Below are 17,045 nucleotides of genomic sequence, written 5' to 3'. Positions count from 1 at the left end.
ATGCTACAGACCCTAAAGGACCAAAATACTATTGTTTCTAAGGGCATGCTGCCAAACGGTGGTATATTCGGCGCTGAACATATGCACAGTCTATTGATAGCTTAACTTAACATAGTTAATTCATTTGTAATTTCTGTTTCTATGTACAGCATTGCATAATTGCAGACACTCAGGAAATATTTCTACGAAGGGATGATTACTCATAGCCTCAAAAAGAACACTTTAAGGCCCAAATTTTTGTTTGTTCATGAGAGGTCCTTCAAATCAATGTGGAGGGGAGTATGTGCAATTAACCCCCTAGCCAAGGGAATGTATTTAACTGAGCATCCAATATTGTTCTTGAGGGGATGACAGCTTCTATCTTATTGGGGGGAAGGTTTTGAGCATAAAATGAAAGATAACAGTCATACGCCTACCTGCATGGAAGTGGGGAAGGGTAAGGAGAATCCCAACGATTAAAATGTCTTCAAAGAACCCCTGCTCTTGTGGAAAATTATTAATATACAAAAGAAATTTGCCTTTTGGAATTTGAAACCTGGCTAAATTTCAGACCCCTTCTCTCCAATTTTTAAAACCCGTTTTACTCTTTTCTGATTTCTAATAAAGCCGTATTAAAAACCATTAAATTTGAAGTCGAGATCTCCAATTTCGTTTATTCTTAGTATAGAATAGTTCCTCCGCTATGACTCAGGTCAACAAAGAAATCATTCGATATCAATTATTTTTTTAATGAAAAGACCATATTTAAATGTTTTCTCCAAAATCACACTAAACAGTTTCGAGTCGATTTTTTACTACCTTTGTCAATATTTACATGATATATGCAACAACAACAAATCGTACTATACATCATGGTCGTATTCAGGGGTGGGAGTTACACGATTTGAGCCCCCCCCCCGGAATTTTTGTCCGATTTGTAAAAATTATAAACAAATGGCTGATGCGATTTTTTATTTCGAACCCCGCTCCGAAAAAATACTCCACCCCCCAGCCCATAACAAAATTCTGGATACACCCTTGCTGTACATAAAGAATAAAATCATAAGGATTTGAAAAGAAAACCCTGGTTGCGACTTATAAAGTACTTTCACCAAAAACAAAGCAACCAACAGCATTACAACGGTCTGGATTATGGCAAAACTTAATTAAAGAGACCTATGACACCAAATTTTCCCATGAAAAATCCGTATTTAACAGGCTCAGCTTAAATAGCACTAACCACAAGTTATTACACAGCAAGAGAAGATATTGTATATTGCAACTTTCGGTGAATCTAAATAACAAGGCAGGAAAAATGTCATTATCAAATCTTAAAATAGTTTCATCGGCATACATAAATTCAACCCTTTAGGACCAGCCAAAACAAAATCGAAATAAAAAGTTCAACTCTCATAAAGTACAATCCTCACACAACACAGGGGAGGGATCCATTGGGCGTTGGCTTTATTCCACAACCTTCCTATCTTAAAATTTCCATCATAATTCCTCATATTTTCACATATTTACCCTAAGTCTCACGGTAAATGGGAACCAAAATTCTTTCTAACTGGCTCAAAACATATCCTTAAGTCCTTGGGCCAGGAGGACCCCAATCAACAAGAAACATTAGATACGAAAATATTCGAATCCCCCAAAAAGCCCCAAAACTTTTTTTTGGGGGGGGGACAAACCCACCAAATAGCGGTCCTGAAAATATTTGGAGAACTTTCTTTTTCCTAGTAGCTTGAAACTATCACGAATCATTGCTGTGCTAGGCTACCAAACACCTTGCTAGGATGGATAATGTTGTAAAGGAACCGCGAAATAGGCGTTCTGCCCTAATCAGTTTGAAACTTAAGGTAGGAAGCAAGGGGTACACAGTGCAAAAAAAATTCTAAGGCATAGCCCACCCCCAAGAATATAGCACAAAGAGCTATATCCTTAATTCCTTCGGTCAGGAGAGCCCCAATACACAAGAAAAAAGAGAAAAATTATTCATTCCCAAAAAAAGTCCAAAAGTATTTTCTCCAGAAAGATTTAAACTTACTCCGGTAAGGTCCTGGGATGAGGGAACCCTTATGCACAGAAAAAAGGTTAGGGCACGTATCATCTAAAAATGAGGCGCAAAAATATACCCAGGAACCTTTGTTTCGATTAGTATGAAACTTACATTTGAAAGTTCCTGGGCGAAGGGAGCTCCAGTTCGCAAAGTGCACTTGATAATGTAGCCCAAAAAAGGACCTACAAACTTTCTTTTTCTGAACAGCTTGAAACTTCACTCGTAAGATTTGTTGCAAAACAAATTGATTTTTTTCGCTAATTTGCATCAAAATTTCAGGGGAGACAAGCAGTGTCAAGGAAACCTCAATGAAGACGAAAACTAAGGAAATTAATCGTTTTTTTTTTTTACTCGTGACGTCTAATTTCTTTTATTTAAATCAACGAAAAATAACTTTTCTTTACAAATTAATTTGATCTGCAATTATTTAAACAAAAATTATTAGCAAATAATAACAAGATCGAACATGTTGCTGTTGATGTTATGAAAAAAAACACACTGCCCACAATACAAATCGTTTCCAGCAAGGCCCAAATGATTTTTTGGTCTATTGAACGAATAGGGATCGGTGGTCCTACTCTTGTTGATGATAATTCCTATTCTTTTTATGTTTCATTTGATTTTTAGTTTTAGTTTCGGTTCGTTTTGGGTTTCATTTATTCATTCATAGTCATTTCTACTCGTTTAAGTTTTAATTATCATACAACTTTATTTTTGCTCGTTTTAGGTTCTAATATGGCTCTTTACTTTTCTTAGAAAAACTTTTTTTGGAATTTTTTTTTAATTAATATTATTAAAGAGTCTCTATAGTCTCTATCATCACTATAGCTAGCAAGCTATAAGAGCACAAGTCGCTAAAGGCTTTTTTTGGTAACTTATCAAGCTTTATCCGTTAAACACGGCCCAACCCTTTAACCTTTGCATTTATTATAAATCTAGACAGTTAGATGGACCGAATAGACCTAATTTGTACCTAAGTCTAATCTGAATTAGACCTATATTAGACCTAGGCAGTTAAATGGATTATTTCCTTGTTTGACATACAGTAGTTCGAATGGATACTAAAATATACTTACGGGTTCCAGAAGGCCTGTGGTTTGCTGTTCTGGACATGATCAGATGCAAATAGACCAACAGTAAAAATCTGTAAACTTACTAAAAGGCTATTTTAGTAAATTTAGGTAATTTTAGTAAATCACTATTTACTAAATTTAGTAAATTACTATTATAATTTTATAAAGTTAATTATTTATTATTGTTCAATAATTATTATTTAAATATAATAAATAAATTTATAATTAATAAATTAAATACATAATTAATATCTATTAAATAATTTAATAAATTATTTATTAATTTATTTAGTCAATTACTATTTTAGTAAATTTAGTAATATAAAAGGCTATTTAGTAAATTTACTAAAAGACACCAGAGATGTTCTAGAATCCCAACCCTCTTTCAAAACGACAAATAGTATCGCTCACCGCAAGACTTAATAAAAAGGATTAATTAAAGCGAAACAAATTAACAAGCCAAATAGTGTTTAATTAATTACCTGATCAATTGTTGGTCTCTGTCTTGGCTCTGGAGCCAACATCTTTTTCATTAAACTTTTGGCACGGCTACTGATGTGGTTTGGAATTGCGTATTTATTCGAAGCAATTCTCGCATACGTCTCTGATAGAGAAACTGTTTCAAACGGTGGCTGCCCAATGAGCATGGCATACCTAAAGTTAACATAAGAATTTGTATAAAATTCAAAGAAAAAGAAATTGTAACAAAATGCGATATAATGTATTATTTACAATATCAATTAAAGTCTCTGGTCAAGATAAAAATGAACCAGCTATTCTGCATTGTTTTGTTTTTCTTCGCTTAGCAATCGGAGAAGGTTATAGACCTTATTTCTTTTATATGAACATGCAGTGATTTTCTTAACAAGCAGAATTTACAGATTTCTCAAACATTGTCCTGGTTGGCGAACTTCCAAAAATTTGGGAACACCAAGTTGGACTGCTTTCTAAACGTAGCACGACTGTCTGTTAAAAAATATGTAGTGTTAAGAGGTGTCCCTCAAGGAGCTATTCTTGGGCCATCAATACTTTTCTTTTATATCAATGACATTGTTGTCGAATCAAAGAACAAAAGAACTGTGGGCACCGATGACTTGAAATATTTTTGCAAAGCTAATACAAAGGATCTTCAATATGACTATCGTCGTCCTCAAAGCAGGAGCAATATTTTTTTTTTAGATATATCTAAAATCCATGAAATTCATTATGGTCTAATGAAACCTGTTATCCCAGTACTCAATCTGTTATAATCAGGCATTATTATTGCAAAGATCCATTCCTGCCTTACAAAGTTAAATAAGGTTGATTCACACCTCAACATTAATAATGTGGAAAAACAATTGACATACACGTTTTTGACTTAGGGGAGAAATTTAGGAAACATTTTTCGAATGTACCTAACATTAGCCACACACAACATTCCACTTATAATTTCAACCCAAATAGGGTTATCAGTTTTTTTGTGGTAAGGAATTCATTTTTCTAACCAATATAGCATTCCGTGGCTTATTTTCTTAGTTCGTTCACAGCGTGAGTACCCTGAGGCTTAGGCAGGTTATGCCTAAGCCTCAGCCTATTAAACATTCTGAGCAATTTCAATTTTCCACCCCACCTCCCAAGCAAATTCTCTGAGGGTTGAACAAACGGCAACAAGGACAAGTGTAGCCCCCCCCCCCCTATCTACGCTACTGTTAGTACATACACCTGCAAAATAAGCACGAAGTGAGGAAACTTTTTGCCGGATTGGTCACGAGACCGTGGAACTAGAAATCAAACTTCAGTCTAGACTTACTTTAAAGTTTGCCCTTATCATCCAACAGAAGTTCCTTGGAAAGCAAAACCGACGCTATAATCCAAGGGTAAAAAACAATCTGCTCGAATATTACAATAATCCAAAGATAGGAATATTGATATGTAACGAATAAGGTAATGCAGATTAAAACATGTAATATGCTAGTTGGAATTCCAATGAAATATTGTTTTCTAACCAACTTAGGAAAAAATACTTAAAACTTACCCAGAGATGCGTAAATTAATTTGTCTCATTTGTTTAAGTTTGGCCTGAAAATTTTATGTGAGACAGTGGGGGCGCTAATCAAGATTTTAACCGGGCGCATGAGATGTCAGAACTGCCACTGGGGTAGAGAGGGAATAAAAAAAAAAAGGCAAATTATCTTTAAAAAGATAAGAGATTATACGAACAATAGCATTATTATCGAAATTCCAGGGAAAGCTTGCGCGAGCACAAAATACTGATTTGTAAATTCAAAAAAAAAGATAAATACTGATATGGAGCAAATAAAGATGTCTTAACTGAGAAGTCGTTTATGGGGATTTGGGAGGAGGATTGTTTTTTATTAGATTTGAACCTCCTAGATTCAACATTGTTACGATAAATCGCGGTACTGACGTGTTATAGCTACCACACCCAAGAAGAAGTTAGGTTAATCATAACGAAATATACCCAAATATGATGAAAATATAATACTTTAATAACACAATTATGGAAACTACAACAGAGAATTAAGTAAAGCAGGCCACCCTGAACACATTGGTTAAATACGTAACGTAACCAAAACACCACTATATATTAAATATTTAATTAAAATATACCTACATAGTATTCAACCTCACTCAGGCTAAGCTGATTATCTCCAAGTGGACAGAGAAAGTCGGTTTCATTACAGGTCAAGAACAAAGTGTAGTCGCTATAACACACAATCAATTATCAATTGTCGCAATCAACTATTGCCACTTTCCGTCGTAATTTTTTTTGTCGTAATCAACTAGGCACTATTGCCACTTTCCCCCCTTTTTGTTAATCTGAAACAAATGATGGTTCATTTTTCACTTTGATTTTAATTATAATCGAGTTACAAATTCATTACTAAATCAATAAATTGAGTAGGTAAGGATTGGGTTTGACTTGAGATGGCGTCAAGTAGCAAAGCTTGAATTATTTGAGTGTGTTATAGGGTAATTATCATGTTTAAAGCCTCTTTGTATACAAATTAAATATAAGCATGAAGAGCAGAAACAAGGGGTAATTTGTTTTTAAGAGTTGGTAGTCTTTTCTCCTCAGTTTATATGACAAATCTTAAGCTGCAAAAGTATCTATTTAGTATTTATTTCATTTCTGTTTCTCCCCTGTTTTTTTTTTCTGGCCATAGAGCTTTACGAGGGAGTCTATGTTGAAGTGATTTTGTTGTAAATTTATTGGTTGAATAAACTGATCGATTTTATTGATCCATGGGTTTTAAATTTTAACATCGCTCATTACTTTTATTTAGAAGAAGTGGTTTTTATGTATTGAATACTAAACTTAGAACAAGCAAAAACACATTTCAGAAAAGAGGTTTTATTGTCATTTTTATGATCCGCTTCAGAAGCAAGAACTACAACATAACTTTTTTTCCAAAACAGCAATTATTTTTGCCATCGCATAATTAGCATAAATTCAGGTATAGAGAGTGCAAATTCTACTATTTGGGCCAACAGCTGTTTGTTAAGTTTAGAAAAGGTGCACCTTAATGAAACATTCTGTTTTTACTTGAGTAAAATGGCCTGGGAACTTTATATATTTCCGCTCCATTACATTTCAAATCAACTGCGTTTTGTCGTTCGCCTGGCATATGTTTTAATGATCCTCCATGATACGGTGCTTTCACACTGCCGTAGAACCTTTCACATTAGTAAGATTTTAGACTTTATTTTACGTTATGCAATATTAAAAAGCAAATTTTGTCCGTAACGTAGGCAGTTCCAAGTGGACTCGAGCTTTACTTAGAATTGTAAGTTACTTAAGTTAATGCTATGTATTACATAATCATAACATAAACATTACATAACATAAACAAAGAAAAACGCAAACCACAAAAATCTAGTCCTGTGCTCCATTGTCAGTCTGAGAAATCGTCCTAAATTTTTAACACTTACAAAACATTTATTCCTCATAACATTCACCAGCCATATGTCATCAAATCCATACTTTCCATGCATCTTCATTTCTCAGCTCACTTAATTCTACACACTCATACATCACGTGACCCACACTCTCGTCCGTTCTTATACACATCGGGCAGAAGTAAGGACCATCTTACCCTGTTAAGGGAAGGTAAATGTAGTAGAAACAAGTTCAAGGTAACCAGTTAATAAATTTTAAAATTGAAGCAATTGACTTTTCCTAGAAAGTCTTTCATTCTTGATCAGAGCTGGATCTCCATCTTCATTCCACATTTCTAATTTTTGAATACTCTACTTATGATGAATGTGAGGACTTTAGACGATAGTTATGATGAAATGAGGCAAAGAAAATTGCGTACATAGAGTGAAAGCCACTTTGTGTAGTGTAGTACTGTGCAGTGTATAAATTTCTAGATAATTCGAAAAGTTTTAATGTGAAGACTCCACTCAGTTTCATCAAAATAAAACGGATAGTCATTCAAAATGAAAACACCTCATGTAAATTTTACAATTTAGAGTTGCATTCCTCACACATCAGACGAGCTTTCGATGGCTAATTTATGAGAAAGGTTGAAGATAATCCTAGATGGTACTTTCCAAGTAATCTAAATCAGGCTCGTGATGCCAACCTCAACCCGCATACGAATGAAAAGAACTTAGGCTATATATCAAGGGTGGGTTTAAGCAATTATGTCGACTAGTTTTTCAAAAGGGAAAACAGCAATTTAGAAAATGATTTGAGACTGTAAATTCGGAAAATTCACGGTCACTATTTAACTAACTTAGTTATATTTTATTATTTAAAACCATATGAACAAATTTAGTTGAGTGACATAGATGACACACGGGGCCGGATTTACAGCTTTGGCGCTCCTAGGCCCAAGTGTTTTGCAGCTCTGTTTTTGCGAAATCTTTGGGGAAATCCCCGAAAATTCGGGGAAAGCGGAAGTACTGAACAGATCATATCTGATGAGCCAAAATTAATGAAATAGAGAGTTGATACTGAACTCTCGGCAGCCATTCTTGAGAGACATCTGACAATTTATAAGTGGCCAGGCAATTCCTGTGTTGTTTAAAATCACTTTTCTGTGAGTAGGCAACACGGTGGCAGAGAGTATCTGGCACTTTGACGATAAATCACGGAATTCCAGTTTTTGTTACGAAAAATATCACTCAGAGCTAATTTAATGCGCCCCGGCATTGTGTACCCCCTAGTCCCGGACCTAGTGATAAATCCTGGCCTGGTTACGCATGCTCCTCCCCCCAATCTATTCAAATACTCCCTCTTTACACCCTCCCAAGAAGTTCCCATTTCCCTTAAACCTTTCCTTGCGACAATCTTCCTACCCCAACCGAAGACAACCTGCTTTTCGTTTAGGCCAAGACGGTTGGCCGACAAGGACAATCTTTGACAATCTGTCATCCTTCATCCGCAGAACGTACCCTAGCCATCTCAACCTTTCTCTCATTTCATCCCTAGGAAGCGGGATTGAACCACACAGTTCGTACAGTCTATTGTTTGAAATAAGGTCTCTCGGTCGGGTACCAAAAACAATCCGTAGGCAATTTCTCTGGAAAATTTAGCAAATCTTCCTCCGTGTTTCGGAGCGCCCATGCTTCAGAACTATACTTGACCACTGTCATCACTGTAGCTTCCAATATTCTAATCTTGGTAACGCAGAGGAATATTAATACACAAAAATGATTCCCTTACAATTGAGTAAAGCATAATGTAATAGTTTCAGAGCAATGAAATACGTTCACCCTTGAGAAGGGCCCTCATTGCAATCTTATTATATTTGCCCTTTTTATAATAATAAAAGAAGCAGTACCTCTGCCCAGCTTTCTATATGTCTCCATTTTTTTTTTTTTTTTTTTATTAGCCTAAACTTTTATGTAGGCAAAATCGCGCATTAAGAACCATTCGAGTTTAAGGTCAAAGCCGAAGGGTTCGATTGTGGTTCCATAAAATAAAATAATTTTTTCAACTGAAAGTAAGGAGTAATATTAAAACTTGAAATAAACATAAATTATTACGTATACGAGGGCGATTGCCCCCTCTTCAACACCTCGCTCTTTGCGCTAAGGTTTTTCGACATTTAAAATTACAATCTGTATACAATGTTTCTCAGTAAAAATTCCCTCAGTATACAATTTCCCCTGAAAAATTAACTCCCCGGATAATTTAAAAATCTCCCCCTGCAAAGTCCCCCCGCAAAAAATTTGTCCTTCCTTCCTCACCCAAAAAATATATGCATACTTTCCAAAATACTAATATTATACAAATACTATACGTAACCAATGAGCAAATTTAATAACTCAAAAGACCTTTCCCCAGGAGCTATGAAGGGTCATGTTATCTCCAAAACCCATAGTTATTAGGCTTTTCGACTATGCTAAACAAAATGGCAATCTCATAATTTTGATCAGACGATTTTTGGAAGAAAGTCTCGTTGGAGGGGGCCCAGTTACCCTCCATTTTTTGGTCACTTAAAAAGGTCACTAGAACTTTTAATTTCCGTTATAATGAGCTCTCTCCCAACGTTCTGGGTCCAATGGGTCGATACGATCACCCCTGAAAAAAAAAACGCGTCCGTGATATTTCTTCCGGCAAAAAGTACAAAATTCCACATTTTTCGATATAGGATCTTGAAACCTCTATAATTGGATTCTCTGACACGCTGAATCTGATGGTGTGGTTTTCATTAAGATTCTAAGAGTTTTAAGGGGTCTTTCCCCCTTTCTTAGAAAATCAGGTAAATTTTCTCAGGCTCGTAACCTTAGTTGAGTACACCTAAACATAACAAAACTTATATATTAAAAATCAGCATAAAAATCATATTCTTTTGATATATATATATTGGTATCAAAATTCCGTTTTTAAGAGTTTCGGTTACTATTGAGCCTGGTCGCTCCTTACTTACATTACGTTACTGTTTGATAGTCACCGACCTTTATAACTCTAAGTTTTGCTCTAAAAATTTCAGCCACGCCAACTTAACGGCGACTTGCTTGTAAACTCAAAATTTGTTAACCTTCAAGTTGTCAAATTTTGCATTTAGTAAATACAACTCGAAGTTGAAGTCAAACAAAGGAGCGTTTGATTTTTATTATAAAAGTCAATCTTTATAAAATGAAATTTTGTTATTACATCCTCGGTACAATGAAACAGCAAATTGTCTGCTATTCAGGGCCATTTACGGGGGGGGGGGGTACCCCGTTTGACCAAATCCGAAATATCTTTCCAGTTCATAAATAAAACAAAAAGGAAAAAATACAAACAAACATTTGTCGCGTTTTGTAGTTTTTGTACCCCCCCCCTTCCCTCTGGCCGAAAAGAATGATACGGCCTTGCTCTTATTTCAAATTTTTTACATTCAAAGGATTCGAATAGTTAAGATTCAACTGTATACAATGAATTTCAGCAACAACTGAAGGATACCATTTAAGGTGCGTACCCTAAGCATACGCCTAATCTTAAATCAGTCAACGGCCATGATGGGAAAAAGTACTTACATGATACAGCCAACTGCCCAAATGTCGGCTTCATAACCATGTCCTCTTTTGGCCAATACTTCAGGTGCAATGTAATTAGGAGTCCCACAGATTGTCCTACAAATTAAATGAAATGATTGCATAATGGATCAATAGAAGGTTGATGGCTACCTTAATAATTGACTATAAATCCAATGCATTATGCTGGTTAATACATGGTGCTACTGGATATGTTTTGGCAGCACTAGCCATAACAGCAATCAAACATGCAACTGTATTACATCAAAATTGAGAGGAAATGGGGCTTAAATGTGCGACTGGTTTCATTAGGGATGAAACAGTTATAAATGGTTGTTAGGTATTATTAACGGCAGTTTTTAACATGTTCAGCAGTAAATATAATATGAGAAGCAAAAATGGGTGCAGAGGCCAAGGACTATGGAAAAGATAGTCCTTGGCATGGACAAATATAATATCTGCTGCTATTTCAAGTAAAAGTGACAAGCAAACAAATGAAGTTTTTCATCTTACTTTGGTAGATCAGCTATAAATTTTGATGGAAATCAGCCAAATGTTATACCAGGCCAATTTTAATGCGGTGGCGTCAATTCACAAAAATAAGGGGAGGAATATATTTTTCAAATTCTATGGAGGCAACTTTGCTATTCTTTTCAGTTTTTCAATGAACACACAAAAACAGGGATTTTTTAAATTCTAAGGGGAGCAAAAATATAGGGAAACAAATTCCCCCTGCCCCCTTAATTAACACGCATGTTTTAACGCATTCCATAGACCTCACTGAATCGATTGGCGAAGTCCGTTTAATCATTAAGATTTTTCTATTTGGTTTAACATGACAAAGACATTATATATGGCATTTTCTCTCTAATCTAGTGTCGCTATTACCGTGAATGTCCGAAATACCATTTCTTTCTTCGATTTAGTCAGCACCAGTTAACTTTTTCAGTTTTATGCAAGGTTTAATAGTGACAGGTTGGGTTAGGTTTTCCAACCATTTTTGGTGCTTATAACCTAACCCAATCTAATTTAACCTAGCCTAACTTTAACTTGTACCATCAAAGCTTGCATAAGACTGAAAAGGCTGATTCGCAAAGCTAATTGAATTCAAGCAGAGAAAAAGAAATTTCGGACATTCACCGGTGAATGTCAACATTTACCAGATTTGGGACATTCAAAGTAACATCGCTATAAAAATTGAGAAAAATAATTTCAAATAATTATAAAAGTTGGTTCACCGCTTCATTATGTAACTCTGGCATAAGTTGTATAGCTCAAAAGAATTCCTAAGAAAAGCTTGATTAAGAAAAATCTTAAAACCTTAAAAGCCGTTTATCTCGTAACTACCATTTTCCTTGGATTATATTACTTAAATGGGAGGAATTTATTGTTTTCAAGCTCTCCAAATCTTCGGATTTACTGTGACATGGCGCAAGACATTTCATAAATTGTTATTCTGACCTATACATTCCTTCCCAGACATCTGAGCTTTTCAGAAACCAGTCTGATCAAATCCAACTTTGCATTTTTTTTTTTTTTTTTTTTTTTTTTTTTTTTTTTTTTTTTTTTTTTTTTTTTTTTTTTTTTTTTTTTTTGTGGTTTTAAAGTCATAGCCCTTCAATGAAGTAAGAACATTATGCTTAAATACAGAGAATTCTGTTGGTACTTCAAGACTTTAACATTAAATATTTTTCCGCCACTGCCCTAAATGTTTTTCGTCACGGATAAATCCTATTCATAATGGAATAGGGTCCAATTGAAATGAGATCTATTTCAAAATAGATCCTAAATGGATATATACAACAGTAGAGTTCTAATATGTTCTGGATGAAAATAAGATGATTAATTATAACAGGTAACTGAATGATGTATTGTCTTAAAACTATTTAAATTAAGATTTTTTTAAAGATACCTTCAATGGGTGAAATGTACGTTCAACTTGATAAATTATTATTATAGCGGTTTTTAATGACTTAAAAATTGACATTAATACTATACAATGACATTATTATTATGATGATGTAAAATCTTCCAAAACCTGAAAAAAAACGATTTTAACAACCAACTAAAAAGTTTAGAATCAAAAGGTTCTGCCGATATATTCTATTACAAGCTCATTTAATGTGAGGGAATATCCGTTCTTCACCACTTGGTATGCACCTTGGACCCTCAATCGTTCTACCACGAATGGCACACCCGCCACGACGTGCCTCTGCGCATCACACATTGGTCACTTTACCCGTGGCTTGCACCAGATGATTTAAAAGACTTTTTAAAGTGTGCGACTTCAATGTTATGTGTATTTCGCATACTGAGATATTGGGAGGGAGTTTTTTGGACTAGCCAATTCATAATTAAAATTTCAATATATTGCTACTTTTAAGAACCATATAATATATCATTGGAAGATGCCGGCAGCTCGTGTTTTGTAAATTATACTTACGCTCAAGAGATTAAGAAGAATAGAATGTTGATTAAAATTGAAAAAAAGTATAGCAAAAACTGCCTCATGGGAAAATGTTTCAGAATATAACGGCAACTTTTTGTGTTAGAATGCGCTTGTCCATTTTCATTCTCTCATTGGCCTTCGCAATTATGCTGAATCGGTACTCAGTCAGCGACTTTTCAAGGCGTGAAATTCAAGAGATGGACATTATGGGGGCATTGAACTATTAGCAATTAATGACTTTAATTTCTTACCAAAAATAAAAAAAATTATCCATATTACTCAGGGACTTTCTTATGGTTCCATGATAGCGATAGTCATACAATAGCGAAGAATTACATTCACCTGTAGTCTTCTAAAGCTCGATAAAACCCATAAATTACATTGCCAATTATTCAGACATTTTAGAAGAATTCTTTACCGTTTCCTTTTTATATTCGGAAAAATACCTTTTTTCGTTTTTCTTTAACTGAAAAATGGCTTTTTTCGGTACTTTTATTCAGAAAATTTAAAGAAACAACCAAATTCCCCCCATAGAATTGTAAAAATACGCCTTTGCGCCTCCCCTAATTTCTGTGAACTTAAAACACTGGGTAGATGCGGATTCAAAATAAAGTTGTTGTTTCTTTTTTTTTGCAGCGGGAAATCAAAAGGGGTTTCAATTCTTGAGCGTAATTATTTTTATATGTTCAATATGCTTATCCATAATAAAAATAATACTTAAAAAAAGTATATAATAATTTTAGCCTTCAAAACTTAATCACAGAGTATACATTTCCTTAGGGTTGTGAGCAGGGGAATACACAAAACTGTTGTGTCAGTGGATGTATGTATATCTCACTAGCCCCCTGGCTACTGAACTGGTTTTGAGTTACATGGTAAATAGGACTGCAGTGTCGGTTTCTGATGTCTGACAACCCTGTAGGTGACACCAATATTTTCGATTCAAAACACAGCATGTATAAGTGTTTTTCAAAGTGACCTTGTAGCTTCAGAAACTTGAGTGATGACGTATTTCAATTTTGGAAGGCTGATCTACTATTGAAAAGACATGAATAACCAGCATTCTTCCAACGTAATACCAGTTTTGGCCACCTTCTGTTGTCTGAACTTGAGGAATTGCAAGTACTTGGCACCAACAGCAGAGTCAGCCTTTGAAAATTCCAGTCTTCTCAGCATGCTAAACATTTCAACACGTTAATTGGATATCCCAAACGATGAAAGCAATATCTGATAATAAGTATAATTTTATAAGATATTTCAATTTACCAACTGAAAGAAGTTGAAGGACTTCATGATGAAAGACAAATGAACTGAGGATGAATATTTCATAAAATCTGGTTTAATTTAGTTTTGACACCGGTTAAGACATACAAAGTCATTTCCAGAATAGAGTAAAAGCCGTAGGTAATTTATCATAGGAAATTGCGGGAAATCAGATCACCCACTCTACACTACCTACTGTTGGCCTAGCGCCAAGTATACAACACAGTTCCACAATCTTCTCAACGCTTGGCACAAATCCGTCACAGTTGGCGCACTTTCACCATGCTTGACACGCGCTACCTGGTGCGAGAGATTTCTGAAATTGGGTGACCCCTCAGAAAATTGGCAGTTTTCTGTTTCAACTCTAAAAAAATGTTCTCTTCACTGTTTGAATGACTTCTGAAAGCACAAATTAACAGTGCAAGCAAGACCGTATCCAGCAAGTGTGCTTTTACCCCACCCCCTCATTTTTGTTCGACTCGTAAAAGTGTAACAAAATACATATAAACAAATTTGTGATGAAACTTTTTACCCCCCCCCCCTCGAAAAAACAACAAAGTCCTGAATCCCGGAGGTCCAAGCTCTTGATTGCAGAACTAAGAATTCGCTTCATTTTTTTTTACCATTTTTTAAAGGATGTTACCAACTGGTATACCAGAAGAAGTCCAAGAAAAAAAAATACCAGGAATAACAAAGCTTAGATATACGACAGGTTATAAAATTATAAATTTTTGAAATGGCTTCAAGACCCAACAACAATAGATCATAAATTTCATCCATTTCAGATATTTTATATGTAATTTCAGTCCAACAAAACGAAACATTCCCAGTGACTGTTGATCAAAATTTACGGACAAGCATAAAAACCATTTACAACCCACCACACAATGGTATATCTCATCTATCTGATATTATAGTAGCATTCTAATTATGCAGTAACAATCTAGTAACGCTACTCCAATTTAGAATTACTCCCAAATAACCATAGTAGGCTAATTTGAGTTATTATGACCCGTTCTTGCAACGACCAATAGGTTTTTTAAGAAACCTTCAAATCATAGCGGGATGCTAAAATTGATGTATTCGAATCTACAAAAGACAACAAGATAGTAGGGAATGGGGAGGCATAAGTTTCTTTTCGTTTATACGATACAATTCAGACATAAATAAATCAAACACTTAATAGATCAACAAGTATTAGTACTATGTTATAAGGGGCACCAATTCATGAAAAATTGGTAAGAGGTGGGGGGGGAGCAAGGATTTGTTCGAACTTTTCTTTTAATGAAGATCAAAGATATTTGGAAATAAATCTAATGGAGGTGACAATTTTTTTGATTTTTTTTCAATAAAATACTAAAAAAGATGTTTGTTAAAACTAGGGGACAATAGCCCCTACCCCCACTTGCATCGTATCAAATAACCATGTGACCTAGCCACAATGCCATAGCTGCTATGCATTTTTTCAGGCAACTCCCATTCACACGAGAAATTTGACTAAAATGAGTTACACCACGCACACAGTCAAACAGATCGTGGTAACGAACTGTAGCAAGGAGCAATCCGGCTCAATAGTAACCAAAACTCTAAAAAATGGAATTTTGATACCAATAGCTATATCAAAAGAATTGCGTTTTAATGCTAATTTCAAATATATAAGTTTCATCAAGTTAAATCTTAGCCATCAAAAGTTACGAGCCTGAGAGAATTTGCCTTATTTTAGAAAATAGGGGGAAACACCCCCTAAAAGTCATAGAATTTTTTCAAACTCCTATCTACAAAAATGTTGATTTTTTATTTTTTTGCCAGAAGGCAGACCACGAGTGCGTATTTATTTGTTTGTTGTTTTTTTTTTCCAGGGGTGATCGTATCGAAGCAGTAGTCCTGAAATGTTGCGAGAGGGCTCATTCTATCCGAATTGAAAAGTTATGGTGCCCATTTTAAGTGACCCAAAAATTGGAGGGCACCTAGGCCCCCTCCCACGCTAATTATTTTACCAAAGTCACCAGATCAAAATTCTGACATAGCCATTTTATTCAGCATAGTTGGAAAACCCTATAACTATGTCTTTGGGGACGACTTACTCCCCCGCAGTCCTCGTGGGAGGGACTACAAGTTACAAACTTTGACCAGTGCTTACATATTGTAATGGTTATTGGGAGGCGTACAGACGTTTTCAAGGGGATTTTTGGTTGGGGAGGGGTTGAGAAGAGGGGGATATGTTGGGAGAAATTTCAATGGAGAAATTTGTCATGGGGGAAGAAAATTTCCATGAAAGGAACACACGATTTTCTAGAATTATTAAAAAACGTAAGGAGCAGCATCAAAACTTAAAACAAACAAAATTATTTCACTTATGAGGGGTTCACCTCCTGTAATTCCTCGCTCTTTACGCAAAAGTATTTTTAGTAATTTCAACTATTCATTCTACAGCCTTTGTGATTCGAGGGTCATTCTTAAGGAATTGGGACACAATTCAAGCTTTTGTGTAAAGAGCGAGGTACTGACAAGGGGATGAACCCCCTCATATACGTTATAAAAACATACGAATACAGAAGTTTGTAACGTAAGCTAATCCGTAAGTTACGTATATCTTTTAATAATAAAAACATTCGTAAATTAAAAGTTCTAGTAGTCTTTTTAAGTAACCAAAACATTGGAGGGCAACTAGGCCTCCTCCTCTGCTCCTTTTTTTCTCAAATCATTCGATCAAAACTTTGAGAACGCCATTAAGCCAAAAAAAAAA

General features: G+C 35.1%; 1 protein-coding gene across 1 annotated transcript in view; it reads right to left on the bottom strand.

The window, feature by feature from the left end:
* LOC136037912 (serine/threonine-protein kinase PLK1-like) overlaps positions 1 to 17,045 on the bottom strand; it is a 133,022-nt gene that overhangs the window by 39,118 nt on the left and 76,859 nt on the right. The window contains exons 5-6 of the mRNA XM_065720767.1: positions 10,591 to 10,686; positions 3,594 to 3,765 (exon numbers count right to left, since the gene is read on the bottom strand). Of these exons, the coding sequence (XP_065576839.1) occupies positions 3,594 to 3,765; positions 10,591 to 10,686 (268 nt within the window). The remainder of the gene's footprint in view (positions 1 to 3,593; positions 3,766 to 10,590; positions 10,687 to 17,045) is intronic.

Source organism: Artemia franciscana, chromosome 17, assembly GCF_032884065.1.
Source record: "Artemia franciscana chromosome 17, ASM3288406v1, whole genome shotgun sequence".
NCBI lineage: Eukaryota > Metazoa > Arthropoda > Branchiopoda > Anostraca > Artemiidae > Artemia > Artemia franciscana.
This window is presented reverse-complemented; position numbering and strand designations above follow the sequence as displayed.